The sequence below is a fragment of the Mesoplodon bidens genome (genome assembly GCF_964165515.1).
Source record: "Mesoplodon bidens genome assembly, chromosome: 11".
Taxonomy (NCBI): domain Eukaryota; kingdom Metazoa; phylum Chordata; class Mammalia; order Artiodactyla; family Ziphiidae; genus Mesoplodon; species Mesoplodon bidens.
Genome location: NC_138167.1, coordinates 95,050,952 through 95,074,661, shown reverse-complemented (window position 1 = coordinate 95,074,661; position 23,710 = coordinate 95,050,952). Strand labels below are relative to the sequence as shown.

Genomic DNA, 23,710 nt, shown 5'->3' with positions numbered 1-23,710 from the left:
CTCAATCATCAAGGTATCATCAGTAAAAATGAATTTAATGGTTTAAGTCATTCAGATTTCTGATGTGATATTTAGATTTCTGCTCTTCCATTTACTTATTATGTGACCTTGGGAAAGTTACACTTGTGTAGGCTTTGTTTCCTCACTTCATAGTGCGATTAATATTTGTATCTACCACATAGGTTTGTTGAGAAAAAAAATAAAACACACAGAAAGTCTTTAGACTAGAATAGATTTCAGCTAATGCATCAGTAATTCTAATGGAAGCAAAGGTTCTCTGGACACATCATACCAGTGTCATGACTCCCATCCGATCCATTTCTCTGGCAGGACTTCGAGGGGTGAGCTTTGGTGTTGAGTGTCCACTGGGGGGAGATGAACTGGCCAGCGAAGAAGCTGTAACAGAGGCAGTGATGGAGGTACCTGGGTGGACCCTTGCTAAATTCAGGCCTTCCAGACTCACACTAGCCACTCTATTCTCAATTTCTTCAGCACGTAACTCTGTAGATTCTTTTTCTTCCTGAATTAGTCTGAAAGATACAGTTTAATTTTGATACATTTTATGCTGTTATAATGTTAATCGGAAATCAATAAATAACTTTGTGAACATTTTATATCAAATCTAATATTTTCTTTTTTCCCTAGGCAATATAACTTCAATAAATTCCAGAGACTTCCTGGCTGAAAATTAGAAAATCTTTCTTTTCAAATGATACATAATTCCTCCCAACTTTCATTTTCACCCCATTTCTATACTACCACCTGTTAAAACTCTTTTAAAACCTGAGTGCCTAGTTAATTTCTGCCACTAATCCTAATCTTACATTTGTACTCAGGAACAAATATATGAGACTTTTAGAAACACAAATCTCAACAAAGTCATTGAGTCTTACCTCCTATCCAATGAAAAAGTATAACTGATAGAATCCTCAATAAATGGTTATTCATAATTATAATTTGGCCAAATAAAACACTGACTTAGCCAAGTTGCCTTTACATAAGCACCAAGCACTTTAATAATGTAGATATGAGAGATAGTTAAATTTTTAAAAAAAAATACTGTTGCTATAAATGCTTTTGAGAAGACAAAACACTATTACTCTTTCTTTAAATGGGGAGAAGCCTCAAGAATATGTATACATTATTTATTACAAAGACACAAAGAATAAAGAACTTTAGCTGGGTTGCTTCAAGATCCTATTTAAGTTGAATCTATACACATTTTGCATATTGATATAATAAAACTGGGTACCAGTATAGTTTGTTTGAAAAATGGAGTTAGAAACCACCTCTCCTGAGATATTTTCCTCTTAACTACAAATGGCTTATTGTGATTTCCTATGATATAACCTTTAACTTCAAGGTTATGATCACTGCAAAGTTTTCTTTTTACGTATTTACTTTGGAAAAGTTTGGCAGTTTCTTACAAAACGTAACATACTCTTACCGTATAAGCCAGTAACTGTGTTCCTTCATATTTACCCAAAGGATTTCAAAGCTTATGTCCACACAAAACCCTTTACACAGATGTTTAGAACAACTTTATCCATAATTGTCCAAACTTGGAAACAACGAAGATATCCTTCAGTAGGTGAATGGATAAATAAACTGGTACATATATACAGTGGAACAATATTCAGTGCTAAAATGTAATGAGCTATCAAGGCATGAAAAGACATGGAGGAACAATAAATGCATGTGGCTAAATGAAATAAACCAATCTGAAGAGGCTACTTATTGTATGATTCCAAATATATGACACTCTGGAAAAGGCAACTATGGAGACAGTAAAAAGATCAGTGTTTTCCGGGGGTTGGGTGGGGGAGAGGGGTGAATAGGCAGAGCACAGCGAGTTTTGGGGACAGTGAAAATACTATGTCTGTACGATATCATAATGATGGATACACATTATTATACTTCTTCCAAACAGCTAAGAGTGAACCATAATGTAAACTATGTATTTGAATGATATGATGTGTCAATGTAAGTTCATCAGTTGTAACAAATGTACCACTCTGGTTACGGATGTTGATAATGGGGGAGGCTATGCACGTGGGGGGCTGGGGGTATATGGGAAATCATTGTACTTTTCCCTCGATTTTGCTGTGAATCTTAAACTTCTCTAAAAAATAAATCAATACAAATACTGAGGCAAATTTACTCTTAATTTTAATTTTTCACTTACACAAAGAATATGAATTCTGTTACTTTGAAGTTTATTTTCATGGTGCAATTTTTAACATCTTTATTGGAGTAAAATTGCTTTACAATGTTGTGTTAGTTTCTGCTGTATAACAAAGTGAATTCATGGTGCATTTTAACTTCACCCAAAGATCAGAATCCCAAAGGAAGGTTTAATTAAGTAACACAGTACAACATTATTAATGTTCAAACATACTCCAATGGAAAAACTGCCTCCTCTTCAAAAATGAAAAAGAAAAAGAAATTTTGTACTTTCAAATGATTGGTGGTAAATGATTCCAGAAAAACCTTCTGGTGACAGGTAATATGGTTCTGCTATACAAAAAATTGCAGTTTTAAACTCTAGGTATTCTATTAATTGTAAAGGAGAGTAAAACTTAAGAGGAACTAGTTGAGTAAGAGATAGATTGAAGTTTAATGAAACAAAAAATCCAATGCTACCCAGATTTTCAGTTTATTTGGAAAACTCATCAAAGATTTCACCTTTACCTCATTCTTTTATATTGCTCTAATATCATCATTAATCTGTATATTTTTCATATATGTTTCTTACAAAAGCTGTCCTAATTTAATTCCAGGAATTTGTGAAAATGCACATTCTTATTCAGTAGGTGTGAAGCGAGGTCTGAGATGCTGCAGTTCTAATAAGCTTTATTGGTGATGCCAATGTTTCCGATCTGATGATCACATTTTTAAAATCAAGGTCTTCTAATCACTTGAGACCATCAAAAATCATTGAACTCACCTGATTTCTTTGTTGATAGCATCCAACTGTTCCTGAAGCATCATGGCTAGGGTCTGGGCATCAGAATGACCACTTGGAGAGAGAAGATCCATTGAGCTAAAAATTGTTTCTCTATCATCATCATCAATGTCAGACATTTCTGTGTCACTTTCAAAAGGGTGGCTGCTTAGCACTCCAATTTGTTGAGTTCTATTCCATTCATGATCCCCAAGAGATTTCACCTAGATGGTAAAGGAACAATTACAGTATTTATCATGCTGCTCATTTTCAAAGCATTATTCTGAAAATAAAAACTAAAAACATACATGCTTCTTTTATAGCTTACTTGGCAAAGGTAGAACTGATTATTATTAATATTTTAATTTATCATTTCAATAAAATAGTTCCTTGAATACTTAAATAATGGTAGGTACTAATTTTCAGCATAAATATCAATATTTTAATAGGAATAAAAATGATAAACTTCTGCATGATTTTTAGTTCAACCCCAATTCAAGGCAGCAATTACTTTAAAGCATCTATGCAACATTTTAACTTGTTTTCTAATATAACAATCTCTATTCACTTGTACTTCAGCATTTTCATCTCTTATACTAATTAGGCTGAGGGTACCAATATTACCACACAGTAAGTTACACAAGAATTCTCTCTCCAACATTCTAAGAAAGTATTAATAAAAATATTATACAGAGGTTTAATTTCATCTCCAGTGCTCTGGTCACTTAAATGCCTCACTGATTTTTTTAAACCCAAGGCATACTACAATAATTTACATGACTATGTTTTTTAAATGAATATAATAAAGCCTCCATGTGAACAAAAGTCTTGAGTAGCCAACAGACCAGTGCTTTTCAAGCTGTGGTCTGAAGGTAGGAGATGGTTGAAAGTAAGAGAGCAGTCCTAGATTTTCTGCTTTTTAAAAAATTGTTTTTCATTTTTGTGATGATGTAAAATGACTTTTGGGGGGACCACAAGATACTGCCCTGAGTAGTTACTTCAGATTTGAGGACCTGAGTAAGTACTTGTGTTACAAATTGTTTTGGTACCAAGTAGCACTAATTAATACCACATAAAACTGAGAAAAGATCTGAGATGGATTTATTTACTCTTCGTTTGTTCCATTTATTTATTTATCCATTCATTAGATATTGAATGCCTACTACAAGGGACTCACTTATACATGACATGTAGTTGCCAGCTAAAAAATCAAAGGATGTCAAGAGCCTTGTATAAATAAGGACAAGTAGGTTATATAGTATTTTGGACCCATAAAAGAGGTTGAGGAAAACAAACTATACTTAGGGCACACAGGAACTATATATTACTTCTCTATAAAATGCAACTATATACTTACTCAACATATACAGCCTACAGATTTTAAGTTATTGACTGAATGAAAGGCTGGCACTGCAGCTTATAATGAACAGTTTTCTATAAACACTTTCAACAGTCTGTACATTTTCCTCAAAGTGTTACTAAAACAGTAATTATTATTAAAATATGTAATTTTAATTTACAATATGAGTGCCATTGCTTAAATGCCCAAGCAAACCAAAAGCCCATTTGTTTGGCAATATGGCATAATAGATAAAAATATGGAATTTGAGGGCTTCCCTGGTGGCGCAGTGGTTGAGAGTCCGCCTGCCGATGCAGGGGACACGGGTTCGTGCCCCTATCCCGGAAGATCCCACATGCCGCGCAGCGGCTGGGCCCGCGAGCCATGGCCGCGGAGCCTGTGTGTCCGGAGCCTGTGCTCCGCAACGGGAGAGGCCACAGCAGTGAGAGGCCCGCATACAGCAAAAAAAAAAAAAAAAAAAAAAAAAAAATATGGAATTTGAAATCACACGAATACAGGCTCAAGTTTTGACTCTATCACTTTAATGGCTGTGTAAGTCTGAACACTTAAAATTTCTCAGCTTCAATATTTTCACATCTGAAATTAGTGTAAAATAATATTCAATTTACAATGTTATGTGAATAAATACTTGGGACATACTTGGTTCAACTTTTGGTACATAGTAGGGGTTATACATTAGTTATAGTTTTTAAAATATGTTATATATCACACCTGAAACTAATAAAAATAAATTCTCTCAGTATTAAAATACTATCCAAAGTGGAAGAGTGCATTTACTTAAACCATCAAAGACTTGAAATAAAAAGTTTAACCTTTGGCTCATCTCTCCTCACACCCATGCGGCCTCTCCTTGGTCTTCTTATTACTTTAGTTGTTCTGTAATCAGACTGGCTGTCCACTAGGGATCCAACAGAATACCGCAGCTCAGCTGAGGTGTCTAGATGAGTTCTGGAAACGAGGAAAACATAAAATATGCTCAATCTCAAAAATTAAACTTACCAGCAAATCACTATCCACTGCTTAATTGGCAGTAAAGCACAAATCCTCAAAGGAAGAAAAAAAAAAAAACTTCAAGGAAGAAAATAAGTGTTGAAGTGTAACTCTCAGAGGTCTCTTCGGAGGCTTGTGTCAGAAACCCCAGTCTCAGTTTCATTCTGAAGGTCAAGTTCATTTTCTCTTTTTAGAATATTAAAAAACCTTTCTGTTTATTAATCATTATTTTCAAAAGCAGTAGTCCAATGGAACATGTTAAGATTGACAACCAAAATCCATTGGCTTACATTCCGACAACTCTTAGTTTGAGCTATTTAGTGGATATCCCAGTACATGCTATTTATCACTGTATTTGTTTTAAATATTCCTTTTTCAGCTAAGAGAAAAATGTGTAAACTTTTGGGTCACAAAATTATCTATTTTCCAATGTTTTATTTTTCAATTTAGGAAATCAACAGAATACTTAAAATCAGATTGGCCCAAGGTTAATAATCTTATTTTTTAAATAAAATAGGATATTTCACCAGAAGAGTTTTTCAGGTTTTGATAAGATATTGTTCCAAAAAGATTAAGAAAAATCTTTTAATAAGCACATTTAATTCTGAAATCTGCTTAGAGATGAAACAGTTGGAAAATTCTAATTGGAAAATATTGTCAGACTGGTTTTCAAAAAACATGATAATAAAGTACACTGTAATCAAAGTGCACTAAAGGTTTCTCCAAGTATATTATTTACAGCAAATTCAGTTTACTGCTACGATAATGATGATAATTACAAATGCAACATGCTGTCCTATAAAATGATCCATCATCATTAGGAAATATGCTTAAAGCCGTGTATTCTCTTGAACTTGGGGCTCCTGCTGATCTACTATGCTTTCACTCTTAGCTCTCTTTGTGAACAAAGACAAACATCCCCAAATATTCGGCAAGATTATAAAAGGTTAGGTGAGGTCTGGGTTCCTGAAAAAGTAGAAGACACTGACCTAACTGATGCATGTCTTTGTTTTGCCAAATTGGACATTAAAGCAAATGAACTAAAGAATCATCCCCCAAATAGATGACAGCTATTGTTTTTATAGCAGTGAACTTGAGACTTAGTCAAGCAAAATGGCTTTATTATGAATTAGTCATATATTAAAAACTAACCAACCAGGCCATAGTCATTAAATGGCACAACTCTCTGTCTTTATTTATAGCAGAGGGTATAAGTTTCATGAAGGCAAAGTTCAGATTTTAGTCACTATTGTATGCTCAAGAAGGTATTCCTAGAATACAATAAGAACTTAATAAATATCTGGTAAGACAATGAATGGATGCAATTGATTATAATACAATCCTAATTGTCTAGGTCAGAACATCCTAGGGACCTTTAGTCTGTGGCTGTTTAGGGTAATGTCTCTGTGGGTATCAGAGTAGAATTTCTAAAATTTTAACACATCATCCTAGGAGTATTGTTTTCTTGTTGTTTTATCTCTCAACTCCAAGTCATTTATAAAAACATGAAACAAAACACAGATCTGGTCCCATCAAAGCCCTGCTCAAAACTCTTCAGTGTCCTTACAAGGTCCTCTACCTGGGCCCCTCCTACTTCCCAGTTTCACTGCTAGTTACTCTCTGCCTTCTCTCTTCGTCTAGCTGTGCTGTCTGTCATTTTCTTCAAACTTATACTTTCTGTTGCTTTGAGCCTTAGAACATGCTATTCTTTCTGCCTGAAATCGTCTCTTCAAACATTTATGTGGTTACTATTCTTAAGGTCTCAGCTTAAAAGTCCCATCCTCATATACTATTATAGCTCCTGCTATTCCCTCTATTATAACAGTCCTCAAATTCATATTCCTGCATTTTCCATCTGGAACATGTATTCTTCACTACAATCACCACTGTATCTCCAATGTCACAGTCTCACAGGTAGAAAGTACTTAATTGATCTTGAGAGAACAAAGACCTGAACCAACACCAACTGTAGAAGAGCCATTGCTTATACTTCATCTAAAGCAGTTACCCCTCACCTCTCTCTTTTTATTCAACTCTGTGATCTGTCAGAGGCAGTATATCCATATGTTTCAGTTTTAAAATTATTCTTGGTGTACAATATTTTGAGAGGCACTTGCAGATGTTAAGTTACAATACAGTCACTGGTTCCTTTAAACAAGGAACCAGGTAGTTTTCCCTCCTGAATCTCCTGTGACTCTTGAATATAATCTCACAAAGGAGCTTCAACAGATAAATCAAGCACGAATTTTCATAGAGAAAAGCTGTTACCCATTTCTCTGCTTCCTGGGATGTCCTTCATTGTCCTTTTCAATTATCCAGATCCTACCCTTTCCCCTGAGTTGAGCCAAATCAGCCTTTCTCGGCCACTCTGGAACTTATTGTACTTTCTTCTCAGATGAGATTCTGGTAGAGGATATTAGTCACTGATACTCACTTTAGCTCAACTCTTCTTACCCCCCCACCTGTAAGATCAAAAACTAGTAGATGGGGCTTCCCTGGTGGCGCAGTGGTTGGGAGTCTGCCTGCTGATGCAGGGGACGCGGGTTTGTGTCCCGGTCTGGGAGGATCCCACATGCCGTGGAGCGGCTGGGCCCGTGAGCCATGGCCGCTGAGCCTGCGCGTCCGGAGCCTGTGCTCCGCGGCGGGAGAGGCCACAGCAGTGAGAGGCCCGCGTACCACAAAAAACAAAAAACAAAAAAGAAAAAACAAAACAAAACAAAAACTAGTAGATGAAGTTCTTATGCACTTTCTGTCTTCTTTATTGTTTTTTTTCAATTATGTGCACTCAGAAATATGAATGTTCAAGAAATAATTGCTGTTTAATAAATATTCAGTTATCTCATTATAAATTAGCTATCTTAATAATTCCTATAATACTTTATATTTGTGAGTTGATTTACTGTTTACAAAACACTTTTTTCACTTGTTTCATTTATCTGCAAAGTAATCTTGTGAGACAGACGTAAAATATTTTATAAAAAATATTTTTATATAATGCATGTAAATATACATATATATTTTATAAAAATTATTTTATATAATTATGTAAATATACATATATATATATATATATATATATATATTTGAACTTATTAAGGAAAAATGGGTTTTCCAAAATCAAACTGCTAGTTATTGTACGTCTAAGACCTAGGAATGTCAATTTTCTTATTTTTGGTCTAGTGTTGTTTCTATTACAATCCATTGTATCAAAGAATAGTTGTCCTGTATGTAGTTCCCAAGTTTCCCTGATGATCCTTCATTGTGGATTAATGTCACATTGTTAGGCTGCCATGATGACTCACTAAGGTGATGAACTTTTAGACAACACTTCTAGAACTCTGTATTTCTGAGACTGAAGATCAAAAAGACAATGAAATGGCCATTTGGTCTTATTAAAATATGTTTCATTTGTTGACTGAATAATGCTAGTTCTATGTATTTACTCTGTTGGTATTTTATCAGCTCTTTCTTTCTCCTTTACCATCATCATCATCATCACCATGTATATCACTGAATTAATAGCCTCAGATATATAAACCATAATAAAACATTAGAAAAATAAACATTATTTTCAAAATTAAAGACCTACATATTTAAAAGTTCCTTGGGTATACTTATGCCTCCAGAACTGTATTCTTATACTAAACTGAATTCAAAATACTGTATTTTGTTCTTACTAATACTCACATTGAAGAGAATGTAAGCATCCTTAGGATTTTTTTAAATCTGGATTTTTCACCTGAACATCCAAAAAATGCTTTACTAGATATTCACTTATTCAACAATATCTATTGAAAGTATACTATATACAAGGTTTCTGTTTTTAGGTGCTGAGATTATAGTACTCAAAACAGACAAAATATTCAACCTTTGTGGAGCTAACATTTTTAGGATAAGCATCAAGAAAAATGGACTTTTAGAAGTCTGTGGTGGTCAAAAGTTTCAAATAGCTGATACTGTGTTGTCTAACAAATAAATGCTCAAATGGGTGAATCCCTCTATGTTTTTTTAATCAACTTTAAATAAAAGGCACTAAGCACAAAGGAAAATTATATGTGAATTATTGAGCTCGATCTGCCTATCTAGAGAGTAAACAAGGATCTCTCTTTTTTTTTTTTTTTAAGATTAGGTATAGAGTCAAAGTAGATGAGTACAAACAAGTTTACTTGAAGTTTTTTTTTTAAAACACATTTAATTTCTCCTTCCCTCTTTATTGTAATTAGTTTAACAAAACAGTCAGATACTAAGTGATCATACCAATGTTTCTTCAGCAAAATTAAACATTGAAAACATTTCTGCCTGTAGAGAAAATGACTCTTCCTGGAAAGAGACGTAATCTCTGTATATATGGGTCCACTTCTTCATTTACAATATATAAGAAGACATAGTTCTATATATATTAAATACAGAATACGAAAGGTAATAATTTATATTTTTATTGCATATTTGAAGGAAGCATTACTGAATTAGAGAATTATTTTTGAGTGTAGAAACTGTAAATCAGTAATGGATCAAAATAGGGCAATGCTTGCTGAGAAACAGGAGGTACTTATTTATTTTACTTGAGGAGATATGAAACCATAAGGAAATTCAAATTGATTATTGGTGAAAAAGCTTTTTATTTAATGTTACCTTGATATTGTGGGTTCAATTAAAGAGCCAGTTCTCATTTTCAACTGGTCAAGTTCAGATCTCAGCTTTTCAATTTCTTCTGCTAATCTTTCCTAAAAATCAAAGAGGCGTTACTCAGATGATATGCATATGCCAATAGTACCAACACTCAACTATGATAAACCAAACAACCAAGCTTAATGACTTTTTAAAAATGGAAAAAATGATTAACATGTTTTTATTACATATTGTTAGACATGACAGCAAAAAAATGCCTGATTTTCTCCTTGAAATGAAAATATGACAGCAGAAATCAATAAAATTTTATCTATATTCCCTAACATTCACTAATGCTAAGTTTTTCTAAACATATGGGAAAACTAAGGTCATGACCAGCTATGTATACATCACTTCAAAATCTGAGTAGAAAATACAGCAGTTTAAAAAGTAAAGAAAAGGGGCTTCCCTGGTGGCGCAACGGTTGAGAGTCCGCCTGCCGATGCAGGGGACGCGGGTTCGTGCCCCGGTCTGGGAAGATCCCACATGCCGCGGAGCAGCTGGGCCCGTGAGCCATGGCCGCTGAGCCTGCGCGTCCGGAGCCTGGGCTCCGCAACAGGAGAGGCCACAACAGTGAGAGGCCCGCGTACCGCAAAATAAATAAATAAAGAAAGAAAGAAAATAAAGAAAAGGTCTTATTTCTACAGTAAGTAAAGGATTTTTACCATCCTATAATGGTCGAAGGACACATGGGTGAAAGAGAAGGAAGATTAAATTAAAAGGATGAGAAAAATATTATCACTTGATATGAGTTAAAATTATTAGCTCGATATTGGTACAATAATTTATGCATGTGATAATTTTCTCAGATTGGCATTAACAGTTTCAGTCTGCAAATTTATGAAGATGAGGGTGATCTTATAGCCCTTAATTAAATACTCATGTAAGGACTTAATTTTGTTTTTGTGATTATAAATTTTATAACATTATGAATGTGTCCTTCCAGATTTTCTATTGCTGTTATTTTTCCCCCCTCCATGTGGCCAATGATGGACATTTTACTGGACTCATACTTCTTTTCTCACCACAATTTTTTGTCAATGTGGCCTTTGCAATGTTTCTCTTATTTGCTCCTTTTAAAATTCTTTCTACCACCATCCTACATTACACATGTTTTTACCTTTTTCCTGAATTATTTTACCAGCTTCAACGATGTATTGCTACCTTCAATCTCTTTCCCACACATTCCTCTGCTAGATGTATCATTTTAAAAAACACATTTGATCAAATAAAATCTTTGTTTATAATTATTTGATAGTTTCTTATTGCATTTATTAATTCATTTATTCATTATTTCCACAAATATGCATTGACCACCTCTTGTGTGATAGGCCCTAAGATATAATAGTGAACTAACAAATTTCTTGCCCTCATGTAATTTACAATCTAGCAGAAAAGATAGTAAACAATTTGGATTTATAGGATGTTGGTAGGAAGGAGAAAATAGGAGAATAATGGAAGGGCTCTCCAATAAAGTGATATTTTAGCAAAGACCTAGAGAAAGGGAGGGAGTTAAAATATACATTAAGAAAAGGAATGGCAGATAGAAGAAATGGCAGGTGCAAATGCCTCTTAGGAGGACTATTTTGGTGAGGGAGAGGATAAGGTGGTCATTGTGACTAGATTGGAGAGATTAAGGAGAGAGACAAATGGGAATGGATTTAGAAAATCATGCTTATAGGGTTTGGTAAGGGTTTGCAAACCACTTTTAAAGCATTTGACTTTTACTCTAGTGAGATAGGAAATGATTGGGGATTTCTGAGCAGAGAAATGACCTGATCATTCTGATGGCTGTGAAATGGACTGATGAATGGGACTGGGAAGTAGAGAAGATAAAAAATTATTATGTTCTTCCAAAAACAGGCAAGAGAATTATGGCTTGGATAACAATGGTGTTAGAAAGAGAATGACAAGGATATTGGTTGTATTTTGAAAATAGAATTAAGAGAATTTGCTATTGGACTGGCTATGGGGTGTGTGATAAAGAAAGAGGTCAAGAACAGCTCCAAAGTTTTTAGCCTGCGTAGTTAAGAGAAAGAAGTTGTGATTTACTGACAAGACTGCTGCTGGTGGTGATTAGGTTAGGTGGTGGTGGTGTTTGGGGGCTTGGGGGATTACTTGTTAAAACTGAGATGACCATGTGTCCAAACAGAGATACTGGGTTGACTCTTGAATATATGTACTCCCTCAGGGAAGAGGAAGTATAGTAGGTGATCTAAATTTGCAAATTCTCAATTTACAGATGGTATTTAAATCCATGAACTCACCAGGGACCGAACATAGAGAAGAAATCCAAGGACAGTCTTAGGAACTTCAAATTTTAGAGATCAAAATAATGAAGAGAAACATGAAAAGAAGAGGTTGAGTATATGAAGGATATTTACTAATAATGGACTGTGAGTTAAAGATAATTGAGTGAAAATTTGAGGAGTTATAGGAGATGTGGTTAGATGAGGAAATGTGCTCAGCTGTATGGAATGATATTCATAAATGAGGTATGACCTGGGATTTGCTGCCTCTAGTGATTGACATGAACAGGAATGCAAAGCATGGAATGATTAGTACTGCAGGTTGCCTGGGCAGACTTTTTGAGCTACAGGCTTGGGTAGGAGGTTGGGGAGTGGGTCCTGGGGATCTTGCCAGAAGCACACAGAGCTTTGGATAACATAACATTCCACAACAGGATTAAGTCCCGAATTCACAATCTGTTTACACCCTAGTTCTTTAAACACATACCAGTCACAGCAAACTTCTGGTGATTCAGCAAATCAACCATCTTTGTTTTCTCTGTGCTATCGCATGGTTATCGTCTTCTTCCCTACCCTTCTTTATTTGTTAAGATCAAATGTGCCTTCAAGAGCCTGATGAAATGTTATCTCCTTCATTGTAGACTTTCTGAACTACTTCAGAAAGAATTAGATGCTATCTTCTAGGCACCATATTGTATTGCTCTAATACACCTATCTTTCGGGTTTAAGGGTGTGTACATCCTGACTGTGGGACTAAATAGTTATTTTTTAAATTAACATCATAATATGTAGTATTCAATACAGTTAAATGTACAATTGTTCTTTCTTATCTTTATTCTCTCATCTTTTCCAATACCTTCCAAATGACATACTGTTGCCAGACCTCCTTCCCTTCCCTCCTTCCTTCCCTCCTTCCTTCCTCTCTTCCTCCCTTCCTTCCTTCCTTCTATTACTCCCTCTCTCCCTCCTTTCTGTTTCCATTCCTTCCATCTTTTGTTTAATATACATCTATAAGTCACTTCTTAAGTCAGTGATTTTATATTATTTCATTTACTGATGCTTAACAAAATGAAATAAGACAAAATTGCTAACAAGAAGTTTACATGTTAAGGAAGGAGGAAAACACATTAGCAATTAGAGCTTTTAACATTTTATAATCTGGTCCTTATCTGCCTAGTCTATCACATATCCTACAATAAGAATAACTGATTCCTGCCAAACGGTTATGTCCATTATTATTTAAGATATCAAACTCACTACTCACCTCCTCCCCACTCTAAGCACTTGCAAGCATGGCACAGGCACTGTATTTGAAAGCCTTGCAAAACAGTCCTATCTTTCCTTAAAGCATTCTGAAGCCTTCTTTATAGCAGCAATGTATATTGATCTCTCCTACCTGTAGTTCTTACTATCTTTCATTCATTTGACACTTGGCATCTGTGACTCTACAATTCATTGCTTTGTGTTTTCTCTCCTCAATTAGACTTTTCAGGTACTTTAGAACTAAGTTCATGTTTGCAAATATAACAGCACAATTTTATGCACAGTAGGTACTTAATACATTTCTGCTAAAATAATATCTCAAACTAGACACAAATCAGTGCATACATTTTTATCCCATTTATATAAAACATGAAAAAGTCAAAACCATTTTTCTCCTGTTAGAAGTCAAGATAGTGATTATCCTTTAGGATAAGAGTAGTGATTATATGCTAACTAAGTGGGGTTTCCAGGATGTTGATTTTCAGTGTGTTTGGTTTGTAAAAATTCATCAAGCTCTCCCTATATATGTACACTTTTCTGTATGTATAATATAAAAGTTAAAATATTTTTAAAAGATAACATCCTAAAATTATTTATTATCAAATTTATTTTATAACAAAATATTCACCAATGTGAAATAGAAAAGTGGGCAAAATGTAAGCTTCCATAATACCTTGTCATGTAAAGATTCTTCCAGATTCTTTCTGAAAGTTTCTGATTCTTGAATTAAAACATTCTACAGAAAAGAAAAAAAAACAGATAAATAATAAATAAAACAGAAAATAATTAAATGTGTAGATTAATTTTTTATCACTCAAGAATCTTCTTTGATTCCTTCCTTGGTGCATCTATTTTTTCATTTCCATGGAAACCAAGTTTCAATGGAATCTTTAAACAAGACACCTTAACATTTTTAGAAATACATAATTTAAATAGGAAATGTCATTTTGTAACACTTGGATTGACAAATAAGATAAATATTAACTTTTAAGCTATTTCTGACTGCCTCTTTGCAGTCTTTTTAAAATTTGAAATAATTAGGTTACTTTTCAAATGAGAAAAAGTGAATAAAAAGCAAAATATTAGCCAAAGCTATCATAGAGAAGAATTCAGATAAACTCATTTTTACTACCCAAAGAAAGAAGAAATTGTAAGATCAGATTATTTTAGAAGTGCAATTTCTGGAACTTTATTTCAAATACAGAATTAACAATTTCTAATAATGTTTAAATTATTAGATAAATAAAAATAAAATATTAGCTTTTTTAAAAACTAATGTTACATATCATAATGTGGAAATAACTTGCATCATAGATTTGAAAAAAATCTTTGCCATAAAAGTATTACTGTTGTAAAAGCTTTATGCTTTTCTTATAGTATTACAAAGCATGATTTAAAATAATGTATTCTTTTCAAATTTATAGAGTTAAATTAAAACAAGAGTGTGGTTACTGGCATGCATTTGGTGCTGAATGGGAAGAAGGCATGGCTTATGACTTCTTAATGGGTAAATTAATCAAACTACTTTAACATTTCATTGAAACATTTTTCCTATTTTGGTTTATTGTATGGAGCAGGGGAAAATGTCTAGCTTAAGTAGCGATTGGCATTCAATCTAAGTTTCCAAAATGATTTCTCCACCTAGGTTTTAGTCCCTACCTTTTTTTATCCTCTGGAATTGGCAACCAGCTCACTAGCTCTTGCTGGTCAGGTAGTCACCAACTATTAATCGAACATATTAACTGTGAATGAAATTGTAGATTGTACAGAAACACTTTTTTGGAAACATTGCAGCTGAAAGTTTTGCATTTCTAAACTCTGTGGTGGGACTGACACTAGTGCTATTGGTGATATAAACTCACTCACGTTTTGGCTTTTAGACTAGCAGTAGATTCAGTTACTTGAAACATTTGTATGGTTCAAAGCAAGCCTCCCCACACACTCCAAAATACTAATTTTTGTCTTACTCTTCTTTTTTGCACACCACGTGAAAGACAACTGAAATATTTTTATCACGAAAGTGCAACACTTTTTAATACCTTTGTCTTGTATGATCATGCTAATATGTAAGATTTATATACCATGTAACATTTTTTATTCATATAAAAATTGATCTTACATATTTTTACAGAAACTATTTGTTCACTTTTAAGAACATATCAGGCTTTTTTTAAATTAAGGAAAGTAAATGGATCATCTGAACAATGCAATGATTGTAGCAGAGTATAAAACAAACATGATCATAAGAACATAGCTGATAATCATGTGATTCTACTGGTCCTTTTACCTTCTCTTCTAGAGCAGCCATTCGTTCCTTTAAGTGTAGCTGTAAGCGTTCATTGGATTCAGTCAGAAGTCTATCCACAGTATCGGATAATCTTTTGTTGTGCTCCTCATTCATTTTCTCTCTTTGCCTAGCCTTACATTCAAAAAATAAATAAATAAATTTAACATAAAAATCACTTAAAAATATTTGGGTTTGTTTTTGTATTTTTTCTAGCTTTAAAACTGGATTTAATTTTATGTCTGTTTTGATTAAATTGGCAGAAACTTTTTTTAATGCACAGGGCATATTCATATGATTTTAAATATAACCTATAATTGAGAAAGACATTCAGTTCTTATATGTAGAATATAAATCCATAAACTGATGCTTGAGAGGGACGGTCTTAAAATACATACTCTTTGAAGTTCTTGATTTTTCTCTTCAAGTTGACCTTCTAGATGCCTCATACGTTCTTCAATGTTTCCATGTCTTTCTTCAGCCTGTTAAGAAATATGAAGAATGCACCTGACATGTAAGATATGGTTAACACTTTTCCTCTAAATAAACTGAAATAAAATGTAAAGCAAGCTACTACCAACCGCAAATGTAGTTTTCAAAAAATAAACTTTTTCTAAACAGGCAGCTGAACAGCATTGCTTGAAATGTGTCAGCTACAAAGGCCTGTTACATCCAAGCATCAGCAAAACATTGGAGTTATTTATGAGCAATGAAATCAGCCAAATGTAACATGCAGACTGTGCATGGTTTGAACACAAACCTGCCATTGTCCAATCTTAAGCTCCTGAAGCACTGAACTGCACAGATGGTCGATTATCAATAAATAAAAGTAACATAATTTTTACAAATGAAAAGAAAAACTTAGATGAATTCTATTTAGCAATAGAAAGTAAAGTCCAGTAGGACTACCTTCCTACGTATGGAGATCATTTCTTGTAGTTTAGCTTCCATAACATATTGATAATCATCAGATGAGGTAGAAGAGGTTGGATCAGACTAACGAGTCAAGGAAAAGGAGAGGGACAAAATTGAAAAATCAGAACTAAAGGCACTGACACTGAACAGAACATAGCACAGAATGCTTAAAAGAAAAATGTGACAGCAAATTTAATACTTTAATAGAATTTTATGTGGAAAGAACTACACTGAAATCTGGTGAACATGATGAAGTTGATGGTTATAAGTGAAAAATAATGATATGCTCAAATAAAAAGCTATCAACCTAAGGTATGGAAGGTTAGTGATGGCTGGCAATGAAAGACCACTACAGAATGAATTAAAGCAACTCTGAAAGAGTCATGTAATAATTGGAAGTACGGGAAACCAAACACTAGAATATGTCTCTGATAGATTGTTAAAAGTTTAATATTTTGGTTTGTTTGTTTATCATATTACTTAAAAATAATGGAAACAAAATACCTCAGTATTGAGGAGTAGGCCAAGGCAATGACTCAGGTGAAATAAATTTGGAACAAAATTTATTATAAACCCAGCTCTGTAGAAATCAGAGAAAAAGCTAAGCCACGGGGTTAATTATTATGAGTATTCTCCAATTCAAGCAGGATTGAGTTTCCTCAGCAGCACTGGCAAACTTGCAAAATGACTTCTGGTCTCTGAATACACACTATGGCTGTAGGTGTAGAACCTCAGTGCCTATTATTAGACATAGCCTTAATTCGACATTTTAAATGAAAATGATTAAAAGTCCTCAAATAAAGTGACAATAATGCTGTGAGGACAAGAAAACTTATTGTGAATTCTCCTGAATGATACTAGGGACCACTCTAAAACTGATTCTGCATTGATCTGTTGCTATGGCAACAAAATAGTTTGCCCTAAAGTGAATAGGCAGCACAGTGCCTTTTGTGAGCTAATGTTTGCCCAGTGCCAAGGTTAGTTACATGTCTTGGAGGTGAATGTCAGGTTACCACAGATGCAGAGTGCTCAACACACGTGACATTGCTGATAGCTGAATTGTATTAGTATGTTATGCACAGATCACATGTAAAGTTACATCAACATTTTAATCATAATTACAAGTTAAATAATCACAACAGTCAAAGTACCCTATGTCAGGATAACAAAATTTAACTCCAGAGCATATTCTATTACATTTTATAAGTTTATTCTAAAACAGTGAAACTTACTTTATGCAAATATAGGACTATATATAAATATATCATGCAGTACCTGAAAAGAAATAGTAACCTATTCATGTATTGGTTCATATGCATATGTACTATTTTATGCAACAAATTCCAACTTAATCTATAAAATAAACATTTAACATTTAACTGCTGTGCTTATGCAAATAATAACTCAACATTTATATTTTGAAAGATTTTCCTTCTGATATTCTTATTTCATAAATCGGGAAAATAATGAAGAAATAACAAATAACCAATTTCTCTCCCCAGATTTCCAACAGAAGCAACACAGAATGCTACCATAGTCTTCAAATGCCACAAAATGATTTTATATTTTTTTAAATTTATAATTCAATTAAGAATACAGTAAATGGATCAAAATATTGCTGAAATTATATATTTTAAATTCTTAAACATATCTGTAATCTCTCAAAAGTACATTTTAACAAGCAGTTAATGTTATGACAATTAATCTGGTGACTGACTCAAGGTAGTCAAGGCATGAACATTTCAATTTCCAAAACTGTTTATTCAAATATACAAGTCAGTCAGTAGATCTTTCAAAGGTCCTTAAAACTTCTAGCTGTTTCCATCTTAACTACTGAAAACACACCAAACATTGTGAAAATTCACTTCAGAGATTAAACGAGAATTCTGTCATGTTTAAATCACTGTTATTGTTGTTACTTTTTATTGGTACTAAAAATGAATGAAATACCTTATGGAATTCAAGATGAATTATGTCCTTGCTGAGGAATATGCATTTTAATTAAAGAAGTAAACATCATAAATCATAAGACTGGGATCCCAAAATGTTTATTATTTAATTGTATATACACTCACCAAAGCCAAATTTTTAATTTTATCCCTAGCCATTATTCAACACTTCTGACTTTCTAAAAGCCTTAAATGAGCTTTAGCTACCTATTTTTACACACACACACACACACACCACTGGTAGAAAAAAAGATACTCTTATCAACCAAAGAATAAATTCAGACATCATCTTTAAACAAACACTGATTCAATTTGCAACCACTATTGCTTTATGTTCACCTTAACCTTATGAAGACTGCAATTTAAGCAACTGGTGTAAATACTATAGTCACATAAGAACAATCTGCTATATTTTGACTCCTTGATGGGATATAGGGCTTATCTTGGTTTCACTCTTTAATGTGACAAGGCAATTTTCAAACGAGCTAAAGTTTTAGAAGAAAACTTTACAGTTTTCTTTTATAGGCAGAAATAATTTTGAGAAGAATGTGAATATATTTGGAAATGGAGAAGCAATCAAATTTAAAGAGATGAGGGCCAAAGAGAAGAAAACAATAGTGGCAGATAATAAAAGTAGAAAAAATACTTATAGACCAATTAAAATATATGAGGGATTGTTAACAATATCATTCAAAATATAGGAGAGGGCGCCTAGGTTTAAACTAAGCATAAATCATAAATTAGTGAGAAGTCAAAAACATTATGAAGTAGAAAAGACTATGGAGATCAATAATAAGATATTGAAAACCAATTGGAATTGAAATAATGAATAACTAAAACTGCTTCTAGAGACAGGCCCTAAAGGTCTTGAGAACAGAGATAAGAAAATGGTCAAAAATCATTTTAGCCATAAAGCTTGGGAGAGCAAATGAAAGACTGATCTTCAAATGTTATAAAAGGGTTACAAGCAGAGGGAGTATACTGAAAATAAAATCTCAGCACCAGAGGCGTGTGAATAATGAATTAAATATGGCGATAATCTAAAAACTGTATATCTGAAATAATGTTGATACGGAGCCAGTCAGGAGAGAAAGCAGTAAAAAGGACAAGCAGAGTGAATTCTAACATTTTCATACTTTTTAAGCGGGATAAAACTGCTGAAAAGTGAGGAAATCAAAAGGGTCTATTCCCTTTTAATTCCAGATGAAGTGGAATTTTAGCAATATATTATCAGGTAGGAGTGAACTGAGAACATTATTTTGGGTGCTTAAGTGAATATATGTATCAAATATGACCTCAATGAAATAAAATAGAGGGCAAAACAGATGAGACACCTATTTTAAGTTTTTTTTTTTTTACATTCTAAGTTAAGGATTCTTAGGAATATTTAAAGCCTCATATGACAAGTATTATATTTTAAATTATGCTTTATTCTCAATCCATCAGAGATTAATTTGGGGCAATTTTTTGCTGAATTTTAAATTGTGTTTTTGGGGGGAGAGATTCTAGACTTTCTTGTATTTTACTTATGACACTATTGATGATTATTTTACACTAAAATATTACAAAAGTTACTTTTATTATTTAGCCACTTACCTAACTCCCCCTAAAATAGTTCAGTTCAATAAGATAACTCTTTATAAAAGTTCTTTATATTCCTCAGATGAAAAGCCTAAGTATACATATCTTAATCCATATAATAGTCATTTTAAATGTGTTTGCAAGAAAAAATAGCATACTACTACTACTATGTTTGCACTTTTTATATAATTTCAATAATATTTCTAAAATTAAATAAGTTTATATTTATTTTAGAAATCCCACATTTCTGAATTTTCCAGAGTGGTTTATGGCATGGTCTGTGACTATGGAAGGATCCAGATTGTATTACCCTAATCAGACTAAAGTTTCATTCAGCTAGTTAGTCCAATACTCTACAACCAACTATATCAATACTTTCTGCTTTGTCAACTGTTTGTCTTTTCACTACCTGTTTAACTATCCTATTTTAACTAATAGGCATCAGTTTACTGTTCCTCTTTAATTATTTACTTTTCCAAAAGTAACTATATGTGTCTACTTTTATTTCGCTGCATCAATTGTTTTGGATAATCCCTAATGCCAGAATTTATAACTTGCAGTTCATATATCTACCTGACCCATTTACTGCAGTGGTGTGGAAAACAGCACATGGTAATGACTGTGTGAACTTCTAAAATGTGTGTACATTTTTGAATTGATATTAAAAATCAAACATGCTTTTAGTGACAAAATCTGTACTTTTATTCTAGTGACATGTGACTTTCAAGCAATGTCATTCCATTTGACTGTGAAAGGTAAGAATAGTCGTTTTAGCATTATAATGGTTGCTAAGTTCTAAAATATGCATGTAATTGCAGAATCTAATGTCCGTAACATAGCAGTTAATTTTGAACATTCTTCAGAATATTATTGATTTTAATTGGTTCAGAAGAAATTACAACTATTAAAATCACTTTCTATTTAATGGCTTTAGACTTCTACAAATCTAATGTCTAACTTCTAACAAAATTTTTTCATACCATAGTCAGAAAGGAATCAACTACATATGATATCTCCTACATTTCTAATACCATACAATTTATGTTGAGCTTACTAAATTATTATGTCTCATGTATATCCATATGTGCAAATATAACCATGGAAAATTAACTCTAAGGATGTGGTATTTTGTTCGTTTTTGTTAATGTTTAAATAGGCAAAGGAATCATCACATCATATATATCAGTCATTCGTTTCAACATAAATAAGATATGTGTAACGTAAAAATTCATCTAAATAACAGACCAATACAGTAAAGATTAAATAAACTTAATCTTCATGAAGCCTAAAGAAAATCTTTATATATTCCATTTTGATTACTAGTCATTTCTATAAGTATATCTAGGTTGACCAATTGTTTTATTGCAGTACCTTTGTCAGGGCTGCAATTCTCTGAGCCAGTTCAGCCTCTACTTCAGGTAAGGTCTCAGCTTTTCTCATAGTTTGCTGCAACTTTTGCTCAGCTAGCTCAAGACGCTCTTGTAACTGTCTGTTCTTCTCTTCCATCTGAAATAGGGATGAAAAAAGGGACACTTAAATTGTTACAGTTAGGATAGCAAACACCAGTCACCAGGGGCTGTGGGCTTCAAGCCACTCTTCTAGAGTTAAAATAAGTTACTACTATCATACCTACTGTGCAAAGAGATTATTGTTCTCATGTTTTCATATATTACTTATCCATATTCCTTAATAAATTCAGCACATAAAAAAAGAAAACCTTTTACTGATGGCAACAAAAAGAAAAGAAGTTAATAGTGAGTATTAACTTGGACAAATGGAATACAACTTAGTACTAAGACTTCAGATACACCGTAATAGCAACATACTGAAAATCGTAACATTAGCTGGAGTAGGAGAGGGAATGTAGCATAATGATTGAGAGTCCAGGCTCTAGAGATGAAGTTGGCAGACTTTTCCTGTGAAGGCCAGATGGTAATTATTTTAGGCTTTGTGTATCATAAAGTCTCGGTTCCAAATATTCAATTTTACTGTTGTAGCACAAAAGCAGTCATAGACAATGATTAAATGAATGGGTATGGTTATGTTTCAATAAAACTTTATTTATAAAACAGAGCCATTGTTTTGGCACATGGGCCATAGTTTGCCCATTCCTTCTCTAGAGCCGAATAGACCTAGGTTTCCATTATTGACTCTGCAATTACCACATGTGTGACCTTAGGAGAGCATTCATGTCTCTGAACCTTAGTGTCCTCAGTATAATAATTGTATTTACTTTACTCCTCAGTATAATAATTGTATAATAATTATTATACTTTACAGTATAATAATTGTACTTACAGGTGGTGGTTGGATTTAAGTGAGGTAATACATGTAAACTGTTTAGCACAGTTTCTGGTTCATGTTTAGATCCAAAGTAAATATTAGTCATTATTTTTATTATTATTAAGATAGGTTTCTAGATTATACACTGAAAATCAATCACATCTGTTCAGTTAGCTTGGTTATAAATTTTAGAGAATGATTGATTACCAAGGAATACCATATTTTATTTACTCCATGTTTTGTGAGAATGGTGAGAACACACACAGACCAGAACAAAACCAAGATAGAGATACTGAACCTGTCGTAGGATGGCCTCTTTATTTGCTAACTCATTTTCTAGTTTGTCATTCATGTCATGTATGGAGGTAGATTCTCTCTGAGCACTGAGGTAACGCTTCTCAAGGGTCGTGATTCTTTCTTCCATATCTTCCTTCTGTGCCATAGCCTACAATTAAAATAATTTAAAAAATCAGATTCTTAGTTTATGTATTATCTTATTATTTAAATTACATAGTGAGATATAAAAGAAACTATGCTTTCTTGAGGTAAATATTCATTCCTTTCTTTTCATTAAGGGGATGCAAGATTTCATGTGAGTTTTCTCAACTTATCTGTCGGAATTCTTCTTATGTCTTGGGTTAGCAAAAAGCTTTCTCTCTCTGAGAATGCAATGGAGTACATTTAAAACTCATTAATGTAGAATTGGTATTCTTAGAAAAGAAGTGGCAGAAAAACTAGTTCATTACACAGTAGAAATAAGTATAATTATGGGTAGAGTTGCAAACCATAAAATTGGTAAAATGGTGGCTATAGTTCCAAATTGCAAAGGGATTTTCAAAGAAGGATAATAAATATCATCAGTATCCTTACTGTCATGTATAAGTAAGAATAGCTCAGTGGTTAAAAGAGAAGGCAAAAATGAAAAAAAAGTAAATTTGAATCACACTCAAAAATGAATTGAGGAATTTACTTTGGAACTTAACCATTTCCCTTGTTTAAATGTAATATGATATATTCCAATTAAAAATAATTTAGAGAACTCAATGAACACAAATCTCTAGGGGAAAATCAGTTATTGGTGAAAATGAAGGGATAATTTTAAATACTATATTATTAATATAATATTAACTATTATATTAAGCAATAATTTTAAACCATATAATTCATAGATAATATGGAAATGATTTTATCTTCCTAATAGCTTACATGGGAATTTATTAGTAG

The 23,710-nt window shown here is 33.1% G+C and overlaps 1 protein-coding gene across 7 annotated transcripts in view; it reads right to left on the bottom strand.

Annotated features, from left to right (window-relative positions):
* PPFIA2 (PTPRF interacting protein alpha 2) overlaps positions 1–23,710 on the bottom strand; it is a 402,262-nt gene that overhangs the window by 81,631 nt on the left and 296,921 nt on the right. For all 7 annotated transcript variants that reach the window (XM_081249916.1, XM_081249918.1, XM_081249917.1 and 4 more), the window contains 9 exons: positions 22,785–22,931; positions 21,575–21,709; positions 16,157–16,240; positions 15,762–15,893; positions 14,148–14,210; positions 9,927–10,018; positions 5,117–5,252; positions 2,948–3,168; positions 293–530 (listed from right to left, as the gene is read on the bottom strand). In XM_081249916.1, coding sequence (XP_081106042.1) covers positions 293–530; positions 2,948–3,168; positions 5,117–5,252; positions 9,927–10,018; positions 14,148–14,210; positions 15,762–15,893; positions 16,157–16,240; positions 21,575–21,709; positions 22,785–22,931 — 1,248 coding nt within the window. The remainder of the gene's footprint in view (positions 1–292; positions 531–2,947; positions 3,169–5,116; positions 5,253–9,926; positions 10,019–14,147; positions 14,211–15,761; positions 15,894–16,156; positions 16,241–21,574; positions 21,710–22,784; positions 22,932–23,710) is intronic.